Raw genomic sequence first — 15,628 nt, forward strand, 5'->3', positions numbered from 1 at the left:
AACAACTTACAAAAGTAAAACCAGGACCTTATATGCTTCAATAAAGGTTTAATCTAGAAAACAGATTTGATCAGAGCCAAAAGGTGCAAGAAGTACTGTTCAATTCAAGAGAATAATAGGATTGAGAAGGATTTGTGGTTGATTAGAGTAAGCGATGAGTAATGTTCATTAAAATTCAATGGTGCACAATATATATCTTTATAAAGAGATGAAACTTGTCGTCTGTAGCTAGGCGAAAATCTCTCAAAATTCAGCTTCTTCCCTCCAGCAAATTAAGTTAAGATGCCTTCATGTAATCTCTCTGTACAAAGAAAGAGGGGGGGGGGGGGGGGAGATTCTTGTACATAACATTTTGAGAAAGGTCTATGCAAAAGAAGGGAAAAACAATTCTTCCATTTCAGTTTAGTTATACATTTGGCCGGGAGTGAAGATGAGATACCAGGTATCTATGAGAAGAATGCTGGAGGTGTTATCGGGTATCTCCTTGCCTTAAATCTCCCAAACGGGGGGGGGGGGGGGGGGAAGAAAGAAAAGAAAAGAAAAGTAGGACAACTTTTGAGTAAAGTTCTAATGTTCAACTATATATAATGTTGTCCGGATCACTAAAATCATCATTTGTTTGACAGAGAAATTCATTTCGTTTGAAACAAGGTTCTCAAATGGTGTCAAATGGTCTCTCAACGTTCCTACAGTGGTAGAAGGTGGGGGCCAGATAGGAGCTGAGGGGGATAATGGTTGGTTGAAAAAAAGTTTTCTGTGGAGGGGAAGGTTAAAGAAGGACACGAAACAGCTTCAACTGATGATGTCATTCTTAACTTCCTGTTTTGTGTATTGATCCAGATGAGAAGCGCTGCTATTCATTATGATGTCATCGAGGCTTTGGCCCGGCTTATCTCCAGATCAACGCAATCAAGTTATTTCCAGTCATAAAGTTTTCATGATTATAATTCGCCATCAGAGAGATGGCACAACTTTGTCGATTGCTTTTAGCAGATTTCAATGCCATTATCATCATTAACAGGATATATTTTTTTAAGGGTAAATCTACTTTGGCAACTTAGCAATCTAAACCATCTAAGTTATACTTGTCTAACATAACAACTAACCAGGATATAGACACGCCTGGTTACTGTGTTTAGAAACATACATGTGTACCAGGGTATTGCTTCCTGGTTCATAGTTCAATTTGAAAGACTGAAAGACAGGGATCATATAAAACTGCAACCGCAAAACGGCACGGTAAAACCACAACGATGGACAGACCACATTGCATACTGGCTGCAGGCATATAGTTACGGTTTTTGTTTTTCATTAACACAAGTATTTTCAAAACGTTGCTGATTAAAGAGATCAAAATTTGCAGTCAATCATGCATGGACAACCTCACTTATCAGTCAACAATTAATTCGCATAATCATAACACATTTTGAAAGTCACAAAGTTGCTTAAATCTAGTCCTCTAAATCATTAACATCAAAACACAATCGGTGCTAATCAAGTACTCGAATCCTCTCACCAATTCAGCGCAGCATGATAGCATTTATTGTATCCTTTTCAACATGTGTTTGCAAAAACAAAAATAGCAATCAAAAACTTATTTAGTTTCAGAAACATTCTCAAGCACCTCGTTATACGGGTACCAGAATGTAATATCTGCAAAGCTTAGAAAGAGTCAAATTTAATATGCAACTGAAACAACTTCAAGGCAGATTACAGAGATGATATGCAAAACTTGGGGAAAGGAAACGTGACATAATTCGTTCGGGGAAAAACTGAGCCTTGTAACAAACCTGAATATTAGTTAAAGCAACTTCTGTCTGATTAAACTTGATAAAAACAGTTGTGAATTCCCAGACCAACCAGTTTTTATATCCGTCCAAGGCTGAAGCCCTTGATCCAATGTTAGGTATGACGACAATATTAGAAATTCGTCGGAGCTCTGTTATTCACAGAGCGTCGGCATCATAAAACGATTTCAATGTTCTTTCACAGCTGATGTAAATCTATTACCGTTTCTTAGGTTGAGCATTCTCTACGATTTCATCTGAATTTCAGACAATCCTCACGACATTGAATACCTAATGAAGTATTAAAGTCAATCTTTTTTTCCATCTCATACTTCTTTCCTGTTTTTTTCTTCTTTATAAATAAATGTAATCCCTTCGCATTCTGCTTAACATACTTTGTGTTAGTAATTATTTTACTTGCCCGATATGAGATGACCTTGCCCACCAACGATATGACTTAAAAGCATGAATATTAAAAAAAAGGAACGGAAAGGAAGAAAAAATCAATACTCATTAGAAAGCATGACAAAGTGAGATCAATGAAGAATTCATTTTTTTCGTATCGAAGGGCTTAAAGGATATTACATGCAGATCTGAACATCGGCCTTCGGAGAATTATCTGTACATCAGTTACTTCTGAGTGCCGATGGATATATTTCATACGGAATCGTGTAAGGGACATGGCATTGACAATTTATATTAAGCAAATAGTGAAATGGCATAGCTACTCAAAATTTACAATTTTGGACATATTTTTCTTCTTCCGATGATGATGAATCCATTTCTGCGATCCATAATTTTAAAGAATGATGGATGAATTATCGGATGTTCTAAAGAACATTGTGAATGCTGGGTTATTAATAATATAATGTTTGAGTTAATGTTCTGCTAGTCATGATTCTGAGGACACTACATGCATGGATGATGGCAACCAATTAAAGACAATATCATGTACAACAGCTCAATACAAAGTCAATAATGTACTTGTAAATGAAATAACTGCAGTGAGGGAGTCATAAAGCCAAGTACGTATAGCATCAATTTGGCTTGGATAAGGCATTCCATGTAAATGTAGGCAATTGAAAATGTTTTCCTTAGGGACATAAAACTTTATGTTATAACCTGAAAAGTCAGTTGGCTTGTGATTCCTTGCCATACAATTTGGAAATTCCAAATAACTATCTTACTAATGTAAACATGTGAGTTTAATTTGTCCAAGAAACAAGTTTGAACCAGAAGAGATCAGAGAATTTCAGCTATCATTTGTAGTACTTCTTTGTGGGGCATCAACCATTTAATCCACTGGTAAAGATTTTACAAAAGATTTTACAATATAGAATTTTTATTCCCAAATGTTTCAATATTCAGAAAGAACAGTGTTCCTATGCGAAATAAAGACTCATAGATGTATGTATAAAAGGACATTTTGTTTTACTAATTTTGAGCTAGCAAATCAGCTCTACCACCAACCATTACTTTAATAATTGTTACTTATGGATATGATAGCTCTAGGTGACATTGTTTACACACTGTGACATACTGTATTTTCACAACTTACTGCCAATGCAAAGTTTTTTTCCCACCATTTGGCCCCCTGTTGACCCGAGGAGCTCAGAGGAAGAAAACTGATGAAGGGCTTGAAGTAGATTTCACTTCTTGGATAACTGTATGTACATTGAAGACCTATAAGAGCCCCTTCACAGAACTAAACTGAACTGAATCTGACCAAATTACATTCACCAAAAGAAAATCATAGCATTGGAGGATTCATAGATTAATTATAGCTTTAATTTTTCATGTTTCAAATGTTTCAGACTTTGACACCCGTTGACCCTCATTTGACCTTTGACCTCCACCAATGTCAATAGCATTATTGTACCCAACAAGCTAACAGATGTACTTTTTAAGTTATTGTGTTTACAATGTTTTCAGACTTTGACCTCTGTCGACCCCAAATGACCATTGAGCTTCACAGGAAACAATAGGGTTCTTCCATGTATTCAATAAGATGGATCCACACACCAAGTATGAAGTTAATCCACCATGAACTTTGTGAATTACGGTTGTTTACAAGCAAGGGTCACATACACACACAAGCCCAGACATGCGCCTGCACCATCACATCGATGCCCTCTATCTCCGGCAAAGAATAAAAAAGGCAGTAAAGTAACATGGTAGCACTGTAAAATATCCAGACATGTCAGAAATGTACATGTATGCGTGTTGTATATATCTAACACTATGTTTGTCATCATGCAGAGATAAGATGTACACATTTGAGAAAGTCTGCCAGTCTAAGTAATGTGTACAAAGTGTCATTGCAGATAAAGCAATTTGGCTAGCCCCAGAGGAAGGAAAGGGAAAGCGTGGGGTATGGAGACAGCAGGTAACAGCTCTACACATTTGAATAACGAAGTCCAAGATTAAGATTATTGCATGCCAACTTACTGAACCACTGTTAGATGGTTTCTTTCCAGAGTTTTCGATAGTTTTATACTGCCTTGGTCCTGATTGTGGGAGGGGGGATGGGGGGGCTCCACATGCCCTGGGCCAAGTAAATTATCACCCAGAACACAACATTGGCCGTCAGATAAACCACACCTCTTGGATACAGGTAACCCTCAGTCCTCTCCTTGCCCATTCAAATCCTAACAGATACGTACTCACTCATCTTGTAAGCTTCTATGCCGAGATTCTATGTTTTGGAGTTATATTACTTATCTCAGACTTTAATTTTTACATTTCAGACATCAGCCCAACCTTCCAGGAGCAAAAACCCTGATCTCTTCTCCCACCTGACTGGATCATGCACATACATACCCTTTAGATATAGATTATCTGAAGAGACATGGAAAGGAGTGTTGTATACTTCTTTGATTGTAATAACATATTCCAAATTTCTAGACACTAGCTAGCATGTTTTAATGTGTTTGCCATTTGTTACACTTCTTTTCGCCCTGCAGATTATTTACATATATGGCAAGGTGCATTTACCGCACTTCCTTTGCTTATCGGATTTAATTCTCATTAAAACTCTGAGAGACACCGTAGAACAATATTCAAGACTTAACCCACTTTTTGAGTTTCTAAATCTGCTTGTAATCTAAGCCATATGTAACATGATGATGGCATGGGCCTAACACTCAAATAAATTTGCATATATTTGATTATGCTAGAAATCATGCCAGAATTTTGTCATAGTAAATCATCAGACATATATAGCTGCTTGCCTGCTTCCATCATATAGACCTTTATCATATCTTTTCCATTTGTTGCAACGACAACAAAAATCCTCCAAATACCAGATCAGCTTTCCTGACAAAATACATGGGCCCCAAATGTCAAAACATAAGATTTTCTCATATCTCTACAGGCCTCTTTACAAGATCATTTTCAGAAAAATCTGGGCTTTTTTTATGATGCCAATATGTTAGATGTCAATTTATAAGTTTTTCTCACACACTTGTAACCTATAGATCAGACCATAACAATTTCTCAGCTCAAGATCTGTTTTTACTCCCTGACAAATTACATTTTGCATTTATATGAGAAGACAGAGAACTAATGTCAGTAAATGGCCAAAAAAGAGGCTTCAGAGATACTTTATATGGGAGTTAAATTGACTTTATTGCACCAACAAATGCATCAACCATCTCATTCAGTACAGCAGTCCCAACATCAATTAATTGTTATTTGCCATACTGTAGTTGGCGGTCTATAATCCCACCACGTCAAAATCACTTTTTTCTATCTAATATCACAATTCTATATTCTAAAACCCATCACTCGGGACCTAGCTTATTTGAAAGTGTATCAAATCTATTAATTATTCACATGCTCTAGCCTTTTCCCCTCCATTTTAATTAGCCGTCCGTCATCGTAACTGCTCCAAAAATCTATTTCATATCTGTTACGATATGGACATCCTTTCAACAGCCTTCTCGGACTTAGCTGGCCAAATATGAAAATGATCTGTTGCAGAATTCCTTATGCAGCTTGCGAAGAATCTACAAACAGTTCGGTGCATGAGCAAGCTTCATCTTGTAATAGGAGTAAGGGGTTGAGCCATATGAGACTGGCTGACCAAACAGAGTAAACAGGGAAGTGCATCGATTCACATCAGCGAACACTGAAGTTTTGTTCTTTCTTTAGATTTTACTCAAATTTGAATGCAGGGACCCGTTGAACTCCCGAGACCGACGTAGTACTGTGTTGAGAAAATGAGTTAAGCAGGTTCAATGTACAGAGAGCTTCATTGTGGCAATGCTGGTGTCTATCTAACACATAAACCCAGTTTATAATACGTTGTTAGTACCTTTGGGTGGTAAAGTACAATTGACACGGAGGAAAATTTGAGTTTGGGTAAAGGATTTTTTACTGCATTCCTGAACATGGCCGATGAATTAGCAAAATAGACTGAATGTCTAACAATCTTTTGACATGGCTTAAATGCTTGGCATCAGATGTGCCCCTGAAGCCAATTAACAGAATGTTTATCACACTCTGGACATTTATAGAGCTCGTGCAGCAGCAGCTCTCGTTAATGAGTCACTAACTATTTGATCATAATTGCAATATGAAGCTAATTATTGCCACCAAGTTAAACATCTGTGTATCAATCATGGGCAAGACCCTTCAGAGATTCTTCACTGATATGTTAAATTAGTGAATGCTTCATTTAGGGAGAAATCATCAGTGAGATTTTGAGGATGGGCCTATTCTATTAACCTTCTTTCATGACGATAATATGGACAATTAAACTACCGTAGTACTGAGATCGACTGGCATTAGCTCTTCAAAGCAGACACCGTATGCGATACACCCATAGCTCTTGCCTGCACTGCCCAAATCTGCACTACAAAGACCACTAGAGCTTAGGGAGAAATCATCAGTGAGATTTTATGGTTAGGCCTATCCTATTAACTTTCTTTCATGTTGATAATATGGACAAGTACTCTGGTACTGAGATCAACTGGCATTGGCTCTTCTAAGCAGATGCCATATGTGATGCACTCATAGCTCTTGCCTGCACTGCCCAAATCTGCACTATAAAGACCATTAGAGCTGACCAGCGACTGTACCAATATTAGAACTACAATCTTTAAAACATGAATGATCTCAACAAACACGAAAAAAATGCAACAGTTATTGGTTGGTTACAATCAATGGCTGCTAACAGTCCTTGGTTGCTATAGTAGTTAGTTGCTGACAGCAATTGGTTGCTAACTGTGATTGTTTTGCTTGGTTGTTAACAGTTGATTTACTGTGTGGTATATTGTTCCCTATGTTGGGAATATTATTAATTTAGTTGATATGAATTTTATGAAAAAGAGTGCATAGTTTTCGTTATCCCATATTTTCATATTTTCCTTTAGCACCCCCCCCCCACCTTCATCAGGGATGCCAACAGGTTAAAGACAGCAGAAATCATTCATTTGAAGTAATATGGTTGTAAAGCCGTGAAATAAAGCTTTGCATATTTAGGAAAGAAGGTGATAAAAGAATTCAATATCCTGAATGTCACTTTGTTTTCACTCATGTAAATCATGAATGCAAATGTTGGCATAGCTGCGTTTGTGATGTCCACGAAAACCCACGACTTCACAGGGCGAGCTGGTTCGTGGAAGGAGTTGCTGCCGATACTTTTTCATCAACGTGACAGAGGTAATCAGCCGTAATTTTATCACTCTTGGGTTACCTTGAGACATGGATGCTGCCACAAATACCCAAAACTTGTACGGTATCTATAAAAGAGCGATTCGTTTTTTTTTCAGGGTCGTTTGCAAATTTGATGTCATGTCACTTCTAATGCTCTGTGGCTTAAGGAGACGGGTGAGTCACACAACATGAGTAAAAAATTCGGGAAAACGACTTTTGGATCGGCTCCACTAAAAACTATTGAAGCGTATTACAAAAATCCTTCAGACTGAACTTCAAGGCCTTGCGAGAGGTTATGCCGAATCCAGATAAATAAAAACCAGGAGTTTAAAGATCTACCTCAAAAAAATATAAAAATCTAAAGAAAATAACCTGCTAAATTAACAGCCTATCTGAAACCGTAAGAAAGGCTGCTGAACGGTACAATTTTCACATGATGTTATGAACACATGTATCCTGCCAAATTTTACCCAAACAGAACCTGTATTTTCGAGACTGCAAAACCTATTTGGTAGTTACAGTACGTCAGAAATAAACAAATATTTTTTTACTCGAAAGATATAAGCTGTTTTGTCACAGAGAGTTACATATCATCTGCATCATGAATTTAAGCCTGGGGCAATTATTGCCTTCAAAATATAATTATTAGAAAAATTATTTTACACTGGAAAAATTCCTGTCAGACCGATCTAGCTGCAAGATTTGATGGTATCGTAGACTAGAGTTGGGCCTCCAAGGTACGAAAGTAGAAAAAAAAAGAGTAAAACCCAACGGCCAAACAAAAAGACCAAGAAGTTTGGAGACGAGAGATAAATGCGAGAATGTATATATAGCATTAAATTATTGACTATATCCATATAAGATATATATCACACAAGATCAACGGAGTAATCTCAGTTATCTAAAGGCAGCAAGGCATTCACCTGATATCTTGACAAACCATACCCCAATATGAGGCATACGGTTTATCTTTAATTATGCAAATTTTGTTATCATTTGCATAAATCTTGTTTCATCAGCGCCAATTCAAAATATGGAAGAATCAAAATCTAACACATGGAGTAAGAAAAAAAATGGAAAACATGGACAGAATAACTGCGAAAGAAGAGGGGACGGATGACGAAATCGTATAAGATATCTGGAAGTTTTGGCAGGGTTGACATTCTTCATTAAAGTAGGGCTACTGAATTGACCTCCCCATTTTATATTTACCCGAACAAAATCGTTATATGTCCCATGGCAACGGACATTTCTATTTTGCCTTGCAAATATTATAGAGCAAGAATAAGTAAACATTACAAAATATATCTGGTTTCATCAACTCTGTGACCATTTTTTATTTTTTGTGAGTTGCTGGTGATGAACGATGTTTCTCTGATGCAGGTCTTTTTGATTATGTTGTGAGGCTCCTCTTGTTTGGTATTTCTCAACCAACGCAACAGGCAGCTGACTAAATCAGACTAAGGGTTATAAAGTTGTTGCAAGTTGTGCAACAAGTCCAGTAGTCGTGGAAACCATTCTTTCAAGATAATTTTTTTTTTAATTTATCATTTTCTGTTTAAAATTCAAATTATAGACAAGTATGTCCTGCTTATGAAACTGCTTAATGGCCGATTTAAATTTAGTTGATACTCCCGAGAGCTCTCTCCGTTCTATATATATACAGTATTTCCTGTAAAACTTACGTATGCTCCGTAGATGATCTTGTCGTTGGTGCACGATTTGCTGTTGTGGGTGCATCGATGTTCAAACTTGCACCAGTCGCATTCCCATTCGTTATTGACACACTTAGAACATCTATAAATGAAAAAAAAAATGGGTAAAAACTAAGATGGGTTTACGAAAGTGGCAACCAAAAAGCAGATAGACAAAGATATTTGCTACTCAGTATTTCTAAGTTTAATTGCTTAGTAATGGATTTTTAAGAGAGACTTTACGACGGGAAATAAAAACAGAGTAAGACTGTTTTGTCGAACAGTAAGGCACGGAGATTTAATGGTCGGGATTATGATGCATACACCTTGACCGAATACCCACTCTCTCCCCCCCCCCCCCCCTATCCCCTATCAAAGAGCTCTTGGTATCAATTAAATTTCAAACTGTTTTTTTTGTAAAGATAAAGAGAAAAATTGCAATTCAACCAAACGAAGAAATACATCCTGCCAGAAATTATTCGCAGAGTTGTCTTTATAATTATCCTCCGTATATTGAGATGACAAACGTAAAAATGACTTTTGACATGATCAGCTCAAAAAAAAAAAATCTTTTATTTTTTTTAAGATATGGAACCGTTGTTTTGAATAACAAGTGCATAAATGCATTTAACCAGTAAACTGTCCCTTAATACATACTGGAACAACATAAGAAATGAATCACTTCTCTGTTTCATAAAATAGAATTTTAATATTATTACAAAATAGAATTTTAATATTATTTACAAAATTTAAAGCATCTGGCATCATTAAGTCCAGACAAATACAGGATAGAAAGAAAAAAAACCACCCGTGCCTCCACATAAAATCAATCAAGATGAGGAGAGAAGAACAAGAATTTATTGAAAACTAACAGGCACGACTGTTAAGTTGCACATCGTCTAATCAGATATGACATTCGCAGGGGAATCTTTCTTTCAAAGACACACAAACACAAATTTAATTCCACAACAGCTTAAATTCAGTTGATTAAAAAAAAAAGTCCTCTTTTCCAACCATCAGAATATCCAGAGTGATCGAAGACAATATGTAACCGATGGAAACTAGTAGTTTCTTGTCGACATCAGAAAAAAAGAAGAAAAAATTGTAAAAGGTTCTCACTGATCCATAAAATGGCTCTACAAATTCACTAAAAGCCTGTCATATCTCATATTGGCAATCTTTGTAAACGTTTCTCAAGCAATTCTCTACTAATTGCCTTCCCTATTTAAAACCAGTTTAGGACTAATTCATTTGGAAATGGATAAAATCTGCCTTTGTCATCTCTATCCACCTCCTGCGGGGGTTCAAGCCCCAGAGTATACATATAAAATATATCCCTAAAACGAGCTGATGAAAACACTCGGAAAAGAGCCTTTTCCAAGCGTAATCGTGACCAAAATCTACTCCTTGTAGACCTCTTTACAAATTTAGTTTTTGGAGCATGTTTCAACTCGATAATATTTAAATACTTTCAGAGCATTTCAAACCCAATCTTTCTTAAGCTTTCCCCAGATATTTTTGGGGGTAAGATGCATAACGAAATCAGGAGTTCATATGTACGGACGGTCAAAAAGAGATAAAAAGTACATTTTTATTGATGCTGTAAATATGCGAAAATGGCAAAGAGGTATTTCAGGGCAAACCATTCAATAATATGATATAAGGCACTGGGTATTTAATCATCATGCATACAAACTCCAAACAGAGAGGCTACCTGCTTGCTGTATTCATTGTGGGGGGAAAATAGGCCACTTTCTGTGGAGTTCATGATGAATGATGCTCTACAGTTTATTCACATCAATATATGTGACTGCAACATTGCAGAAACCTTGTCAGGTGACTGCAGATGATGTAGTAGAGAGGGGGGAGGGGAGGGAGGAGGAGCAGTTGTGTAGTTAGTAGGATAGACAGGTACTGTAAGTAATTTTTACAGAGGGGGGGGGTGGGGGTACTAATGGTTCCCTTGTATAAATTCCTATAATCTTCTAATTGAGGATCAGTTCTGCGATAACTAGATTTGCCAATATAATACCAAATCTAGCATTATGGTGCATGAACAGCACCCTCACAGTATAAACTATCAAATGACAGTCATGCTACAGAGGGGTGGGGGGGGGGGGTTACTATTGGTTCCCTTCTTTACATTCCTATAATCTTCTAATAGAGGATGAGTTCTGGGATAACCAGATTTGCCAATATAAATACCAAATCTAGCATTACGGTGCATGATTGACATTCTTGCATTATTAACTATCTCATAACAGCCATGCTATTAATTTTTTGTAATCTAATGGAGCTTATTTTCTTTTTAATTTATCACTTTAAATTAAAGAGGATTTTTCAGAGGTTAATTTATCTTTCACATATCAGAGATGATATATCATTTATCTTATAAATATGCATAAGATAAATAACAGAGAATCACACTATTAAATTACTGTAAGGAACAATAAAGTAGTTTGCTAATTTGCCTATTAATTGAATTCACTGCAATTGAAAGCACTGAGGTTCTGATTTAATTTTGGGTCTGATGGAATAAAATTAAGTATTCATAACTTATTTAAATGTTTATCAAGAAGGATGTTGTGTGTGTGTGGGAAAGCTTCCATCAATATCATGTAAATATTTTCTACTCAAATTTCTTTTTTTAACTTTCTTTATTTTCCTTTCTTTATTGCAAAATACATATACTAAAATGCTAAAATGAAAAAAATGAAGTACTTTTTTTACTGCTTAAGAAAGAAAAAAAGAGAAGAATTCCGTCTTAAATCTTAATTGCTGCTTAGGAGACAAATGACAATGACTAGATGCACTTCGTGATCGATCAACACCTAAATGTTACGCTCTTCAACTTGGAAATATTGCTATAGTAATAACGCAGTATTTGATACATGTATCATGTATAAACACTGTGATACTTAACACTGACCACCGAGCCCCAAGCTTGTAGGTTTATGTGTTATTATATCTGTAAGTTCTCACTATGGCATGTGTAAACATCATTGATATTAAAATAATCTTCTGTAAAAATGAGGCTAGTTTTGATGAATTTTTACAATTATTTTGATAAGGGACATATATATAACCACAAGCTTGTGCATTTTATGGATAAATATGCTGAAAACTTAAAAAGACTATATATAGTCTGAGGTAAGGTGATGTGTAGGTTTTTTGATGCAATAAAATTACCTGTCAGCAGATTCAGATCTTCTTTAACATTGTGATAGATATATATATATATATATATGACGACGGCCTGCACTCGTCAATAATGCCCTGGATCAGACCGACCTCATTTACACCTTAAAATTCTCTTGCAGTTTTGAGCATGTTTATTTCCCAAAGTATTCTGACACTCAAATTTGAGGACATGCGATTGACAGTACACTCTACAGAGTTTGGCATTGTGACTAAAACATACATATGTTGGTCACGTACCGTCTTGTAATGATTAAGCCATCTCACATTTGACGATACTGTCATCAGGACGCTCATCAAGCCGTGCGATTTCACCCACCATCTGTTATGAAATCATACATTGAATACTAAATACCCGATGTCGTTTAGGCCGTTGTCTGCCTTATTACTTTATCACCGATGTTATTCCATATTTTTTTTTTTTTTTCCTTTCCTTTCCCTCCCGTTTATTGATATATACAGAAAGCTACATAGCTGGTGCTCATCAAAAACCTTCAGTCAATAGCATATGTCAAAGAGAATTACTAACTGTAAGACGAGAAAAATCATTAAACAACAGATCTCCAGTCCCAGACTTAGCCACATCTCACGCTGTGTGGTCATCAACGAATAATTTGAAACGTAATTGATGACGAAGCACGTTGCGACAAGACGGAACAAACACATCTGTATTACTACGACCAATCTGTTTTTGCAGACGATTTGCTTTTTGGGGTAATTCCGCAACCACCTAGTTTTTTATTCGTGTGTGCAATGAAACAGATATTTAAATTGGTTTAGTGTAGAGCTATTCTTTCTTGAAACAAAATGGAGATTTGTAATGATTCATCAGTCTGTGTCCGGGCATATATTCTCCTTTTTTTTTCTGATTTTGTGGCGACAATTTGACTTCCTCATTATTACTCAGGGATGGATGACTATTATAGAAATCTACTGTGGAGGAGGGAGAGGATGCAACCAAAGCAAAGATTCAGATAATGAAAAGAATGGAAGGGATGAAATTGGAAATATGTCTAGATATGACAAATTTCCTAAACTCTAGCTAGCTTCTTCAAATAAATTTAAGAGATATCAAATATATAACCAAACTCAAAAGTAGTTCTTGTTTATTGCTTACTATAAAAATTGATTTCAGTAACTTGGTAGTGTCTTTGTATAAATTTTATGACTTATTACCTGATTGGATGCACAATCAAAAGTCAGTCCACACAATGAAGATGGCAATTGTTATACAGTATAAGAAGTAACTATATTCCAAATTAAAGTAGGTAGATTCCTTTCAGGAAAGGTTCATATCACATACTTTACATCATACACAAAGGAATACCTTATCTTTACTATTCCTCTATGACATATATATGTCACCAACTCGATCCAGGAGGACAGTCGAATTAAAAGCAAAATTTTTTGTCAAATTCTGCAAAAAACGACACATAATTACAACTCATAAAAGGTTGTACCCATGATTCTCCACTTCATCCATTTTTCGGGTATAGTATATATACATCTATCATCTCTGAAATTATCAGGGCATGAACCAGATGTTCTCTGAAATTTCCACTGACCTAGTTCAAAAGACCGAAGGCGACTATAAAGTTACTATTAAATGAGGTTCTGACTCTTAACTTGACTCTTGATGTAAAGTACAGAGCATAAGTATAGGAATGTTGTAAAGTCTATAGTATAGAGCACAAGTCTAGACATGTTGTTAAGTCTATAGTACAGAGCATAGGAATGTTGTAAAGTCGTATAGAGCATATTAATGTAAAGTACAGAGCATATGTATGGGAATGTTGTAAAGTCTATAGTATAGAGCACAAGTATAGGCATGTTGTAAAGTCTATAGTACAGAGCATAGGAATGTTGTAAAGTCGTATAGAGCATATTAATGTAAAGTACAGAGCATATGTATGGGAATGTTGTAAAGTCTATAGTATAGAGCACAAGTATAGGCATGTTGTAAAGTCTATAGTACAGAGCATAGGAATGTTGTAAAGTCGTATAGAGCATATTAATGTAAAGTACAGAGCATATGTATGGGAATGTTGTAAAGTCTATAGTATAGAGCACAAGTATAGGCATGTTGTAAAGTCTATAGCACAGAGCATAAGTATAGGCATGTTGTTAACTCTATAGTATAGAGCACAGAGGCAGTTTGTAAAGCCTATAGTACAGAGCACAAGTATAGGTGTCTATAGTACAGAGCATAAGTAAAGGAATTTTGTAAAGTCTATAGTACAGAGCATATGTATAGGTATGTTGACATAGTTCAAACAAATTTAAGACTTAATCAGCTATTTATGAAAGGATCTATAAAATCAGATGTTAACATTTGGATGTAAGGTCTTGACTGTTTGACCTCTGCACAATCCCTCTCCTCTCATCCCCTTCCAACCCCCTCTTATACCCTGCCTCCCCCTTTGGTCAAACAAACATTGGCTCGAAGCTGCACGGTTAAGTTAGGTTTCCCTTTGCACTAAACCCGTACAATTTAATGAGTCCATCATTAGTTTATCATTTCATCCAATTGTGAAAAATGTTTTTGTGTATCACAAATTTGAGATATTTTCCTGTACAGTTTGCAAACCAATTGAGAGCACTCCGTGCATGCATACTTCCCATAAATACGCAGCTATTGCAGTGCAGCTGTGCTATAAACGGTAGAGCATTCACTGCATCATAAAACAAATGCAAAAGAAAAATAACATTTTTACAATGGTATCAATTTGGTAAAACGATGATAAAAATCAACTGTTTGTAAATTGATGAACCCTTTCTGTCGTAAAAGAGTATCGTGAATTTCATTTCCGGACAAACCAATGAGGATATGCTTTTTTTCAGTCATAAATGATTATATCTATTCAGGAAGAGATATAATGACACAACGGGAAGCAATCAGTGCTTCCATTCGATACAGTAGCTATAGCTACATGTGTTTGCAGCACTAGTGTGTGCAGCAAGCCAGAACAGAAACAGCAGAGGTTGTTGTTTAGGTGATTGACTTTCACAACGGTAGGCAAATATTTGAAACAAGATACCGATAGCAAGCTTTCTAATTATTAAAGAATGAAAATATGATGACACCAATTGACCATTAAATAGTGATTCATGATTCTATTTCATTTAAAAAAACAAAAAACATCGCCCCAGACAGTTTATTATTTAATTGAACTTTTAATCACATGCCAAAACAAAATAGAGTTCATCTTGGTCACTTTTTGCATTTTTTTGTGGTTGTTCAATAATGGAATCCCAAAGTGATGAAGTCCATTTGGTTGACTAGTCCAGTTT

At 36.0% G+C, this 15,628-nt stretch overlaps 1 protein-coding gene across 4 annotated transcripts in view; it reads right to left on the reverse strand.

Annotated features, from left to right (window-relative positions):
* The window catches only part of LOC139961540 (plexin-A4-like), a 162,266-nt gene that overhangs the window by 52,290 nt on the left and 94,348 nt on the right, over positions 1–15,628 (reverse strand). For all 4 annotated transcript variants that reach the window (XM_071960800.1, XM_071960798.1, XM_071960797.1 and 1 more), the window contains exon 9: positions 9,131–9,242. In XM_071960800.1, the coding sequence (XP_071816901.1) occupies positions 9,131–9,242 (112 nt within the window). The remainder of the gene's footprint in view (positions 1–9,130; positions 9,243–15,628) is intronic.

This window comes from Apostichopus japonicus, chromosome 20 (assembly GCF_037975245.1).
Source record: "Apostichopus japonicus isolate 1M-3 chromosome 20, ASM3797524v1, whole genome shotgun sequence".
NCBI lineage: Eukaryota > Metazoa > Echinodermata > Holothuroidea > Aspidochirotida > Stichopodidae > Apostichopus > Apostichopus japonicus.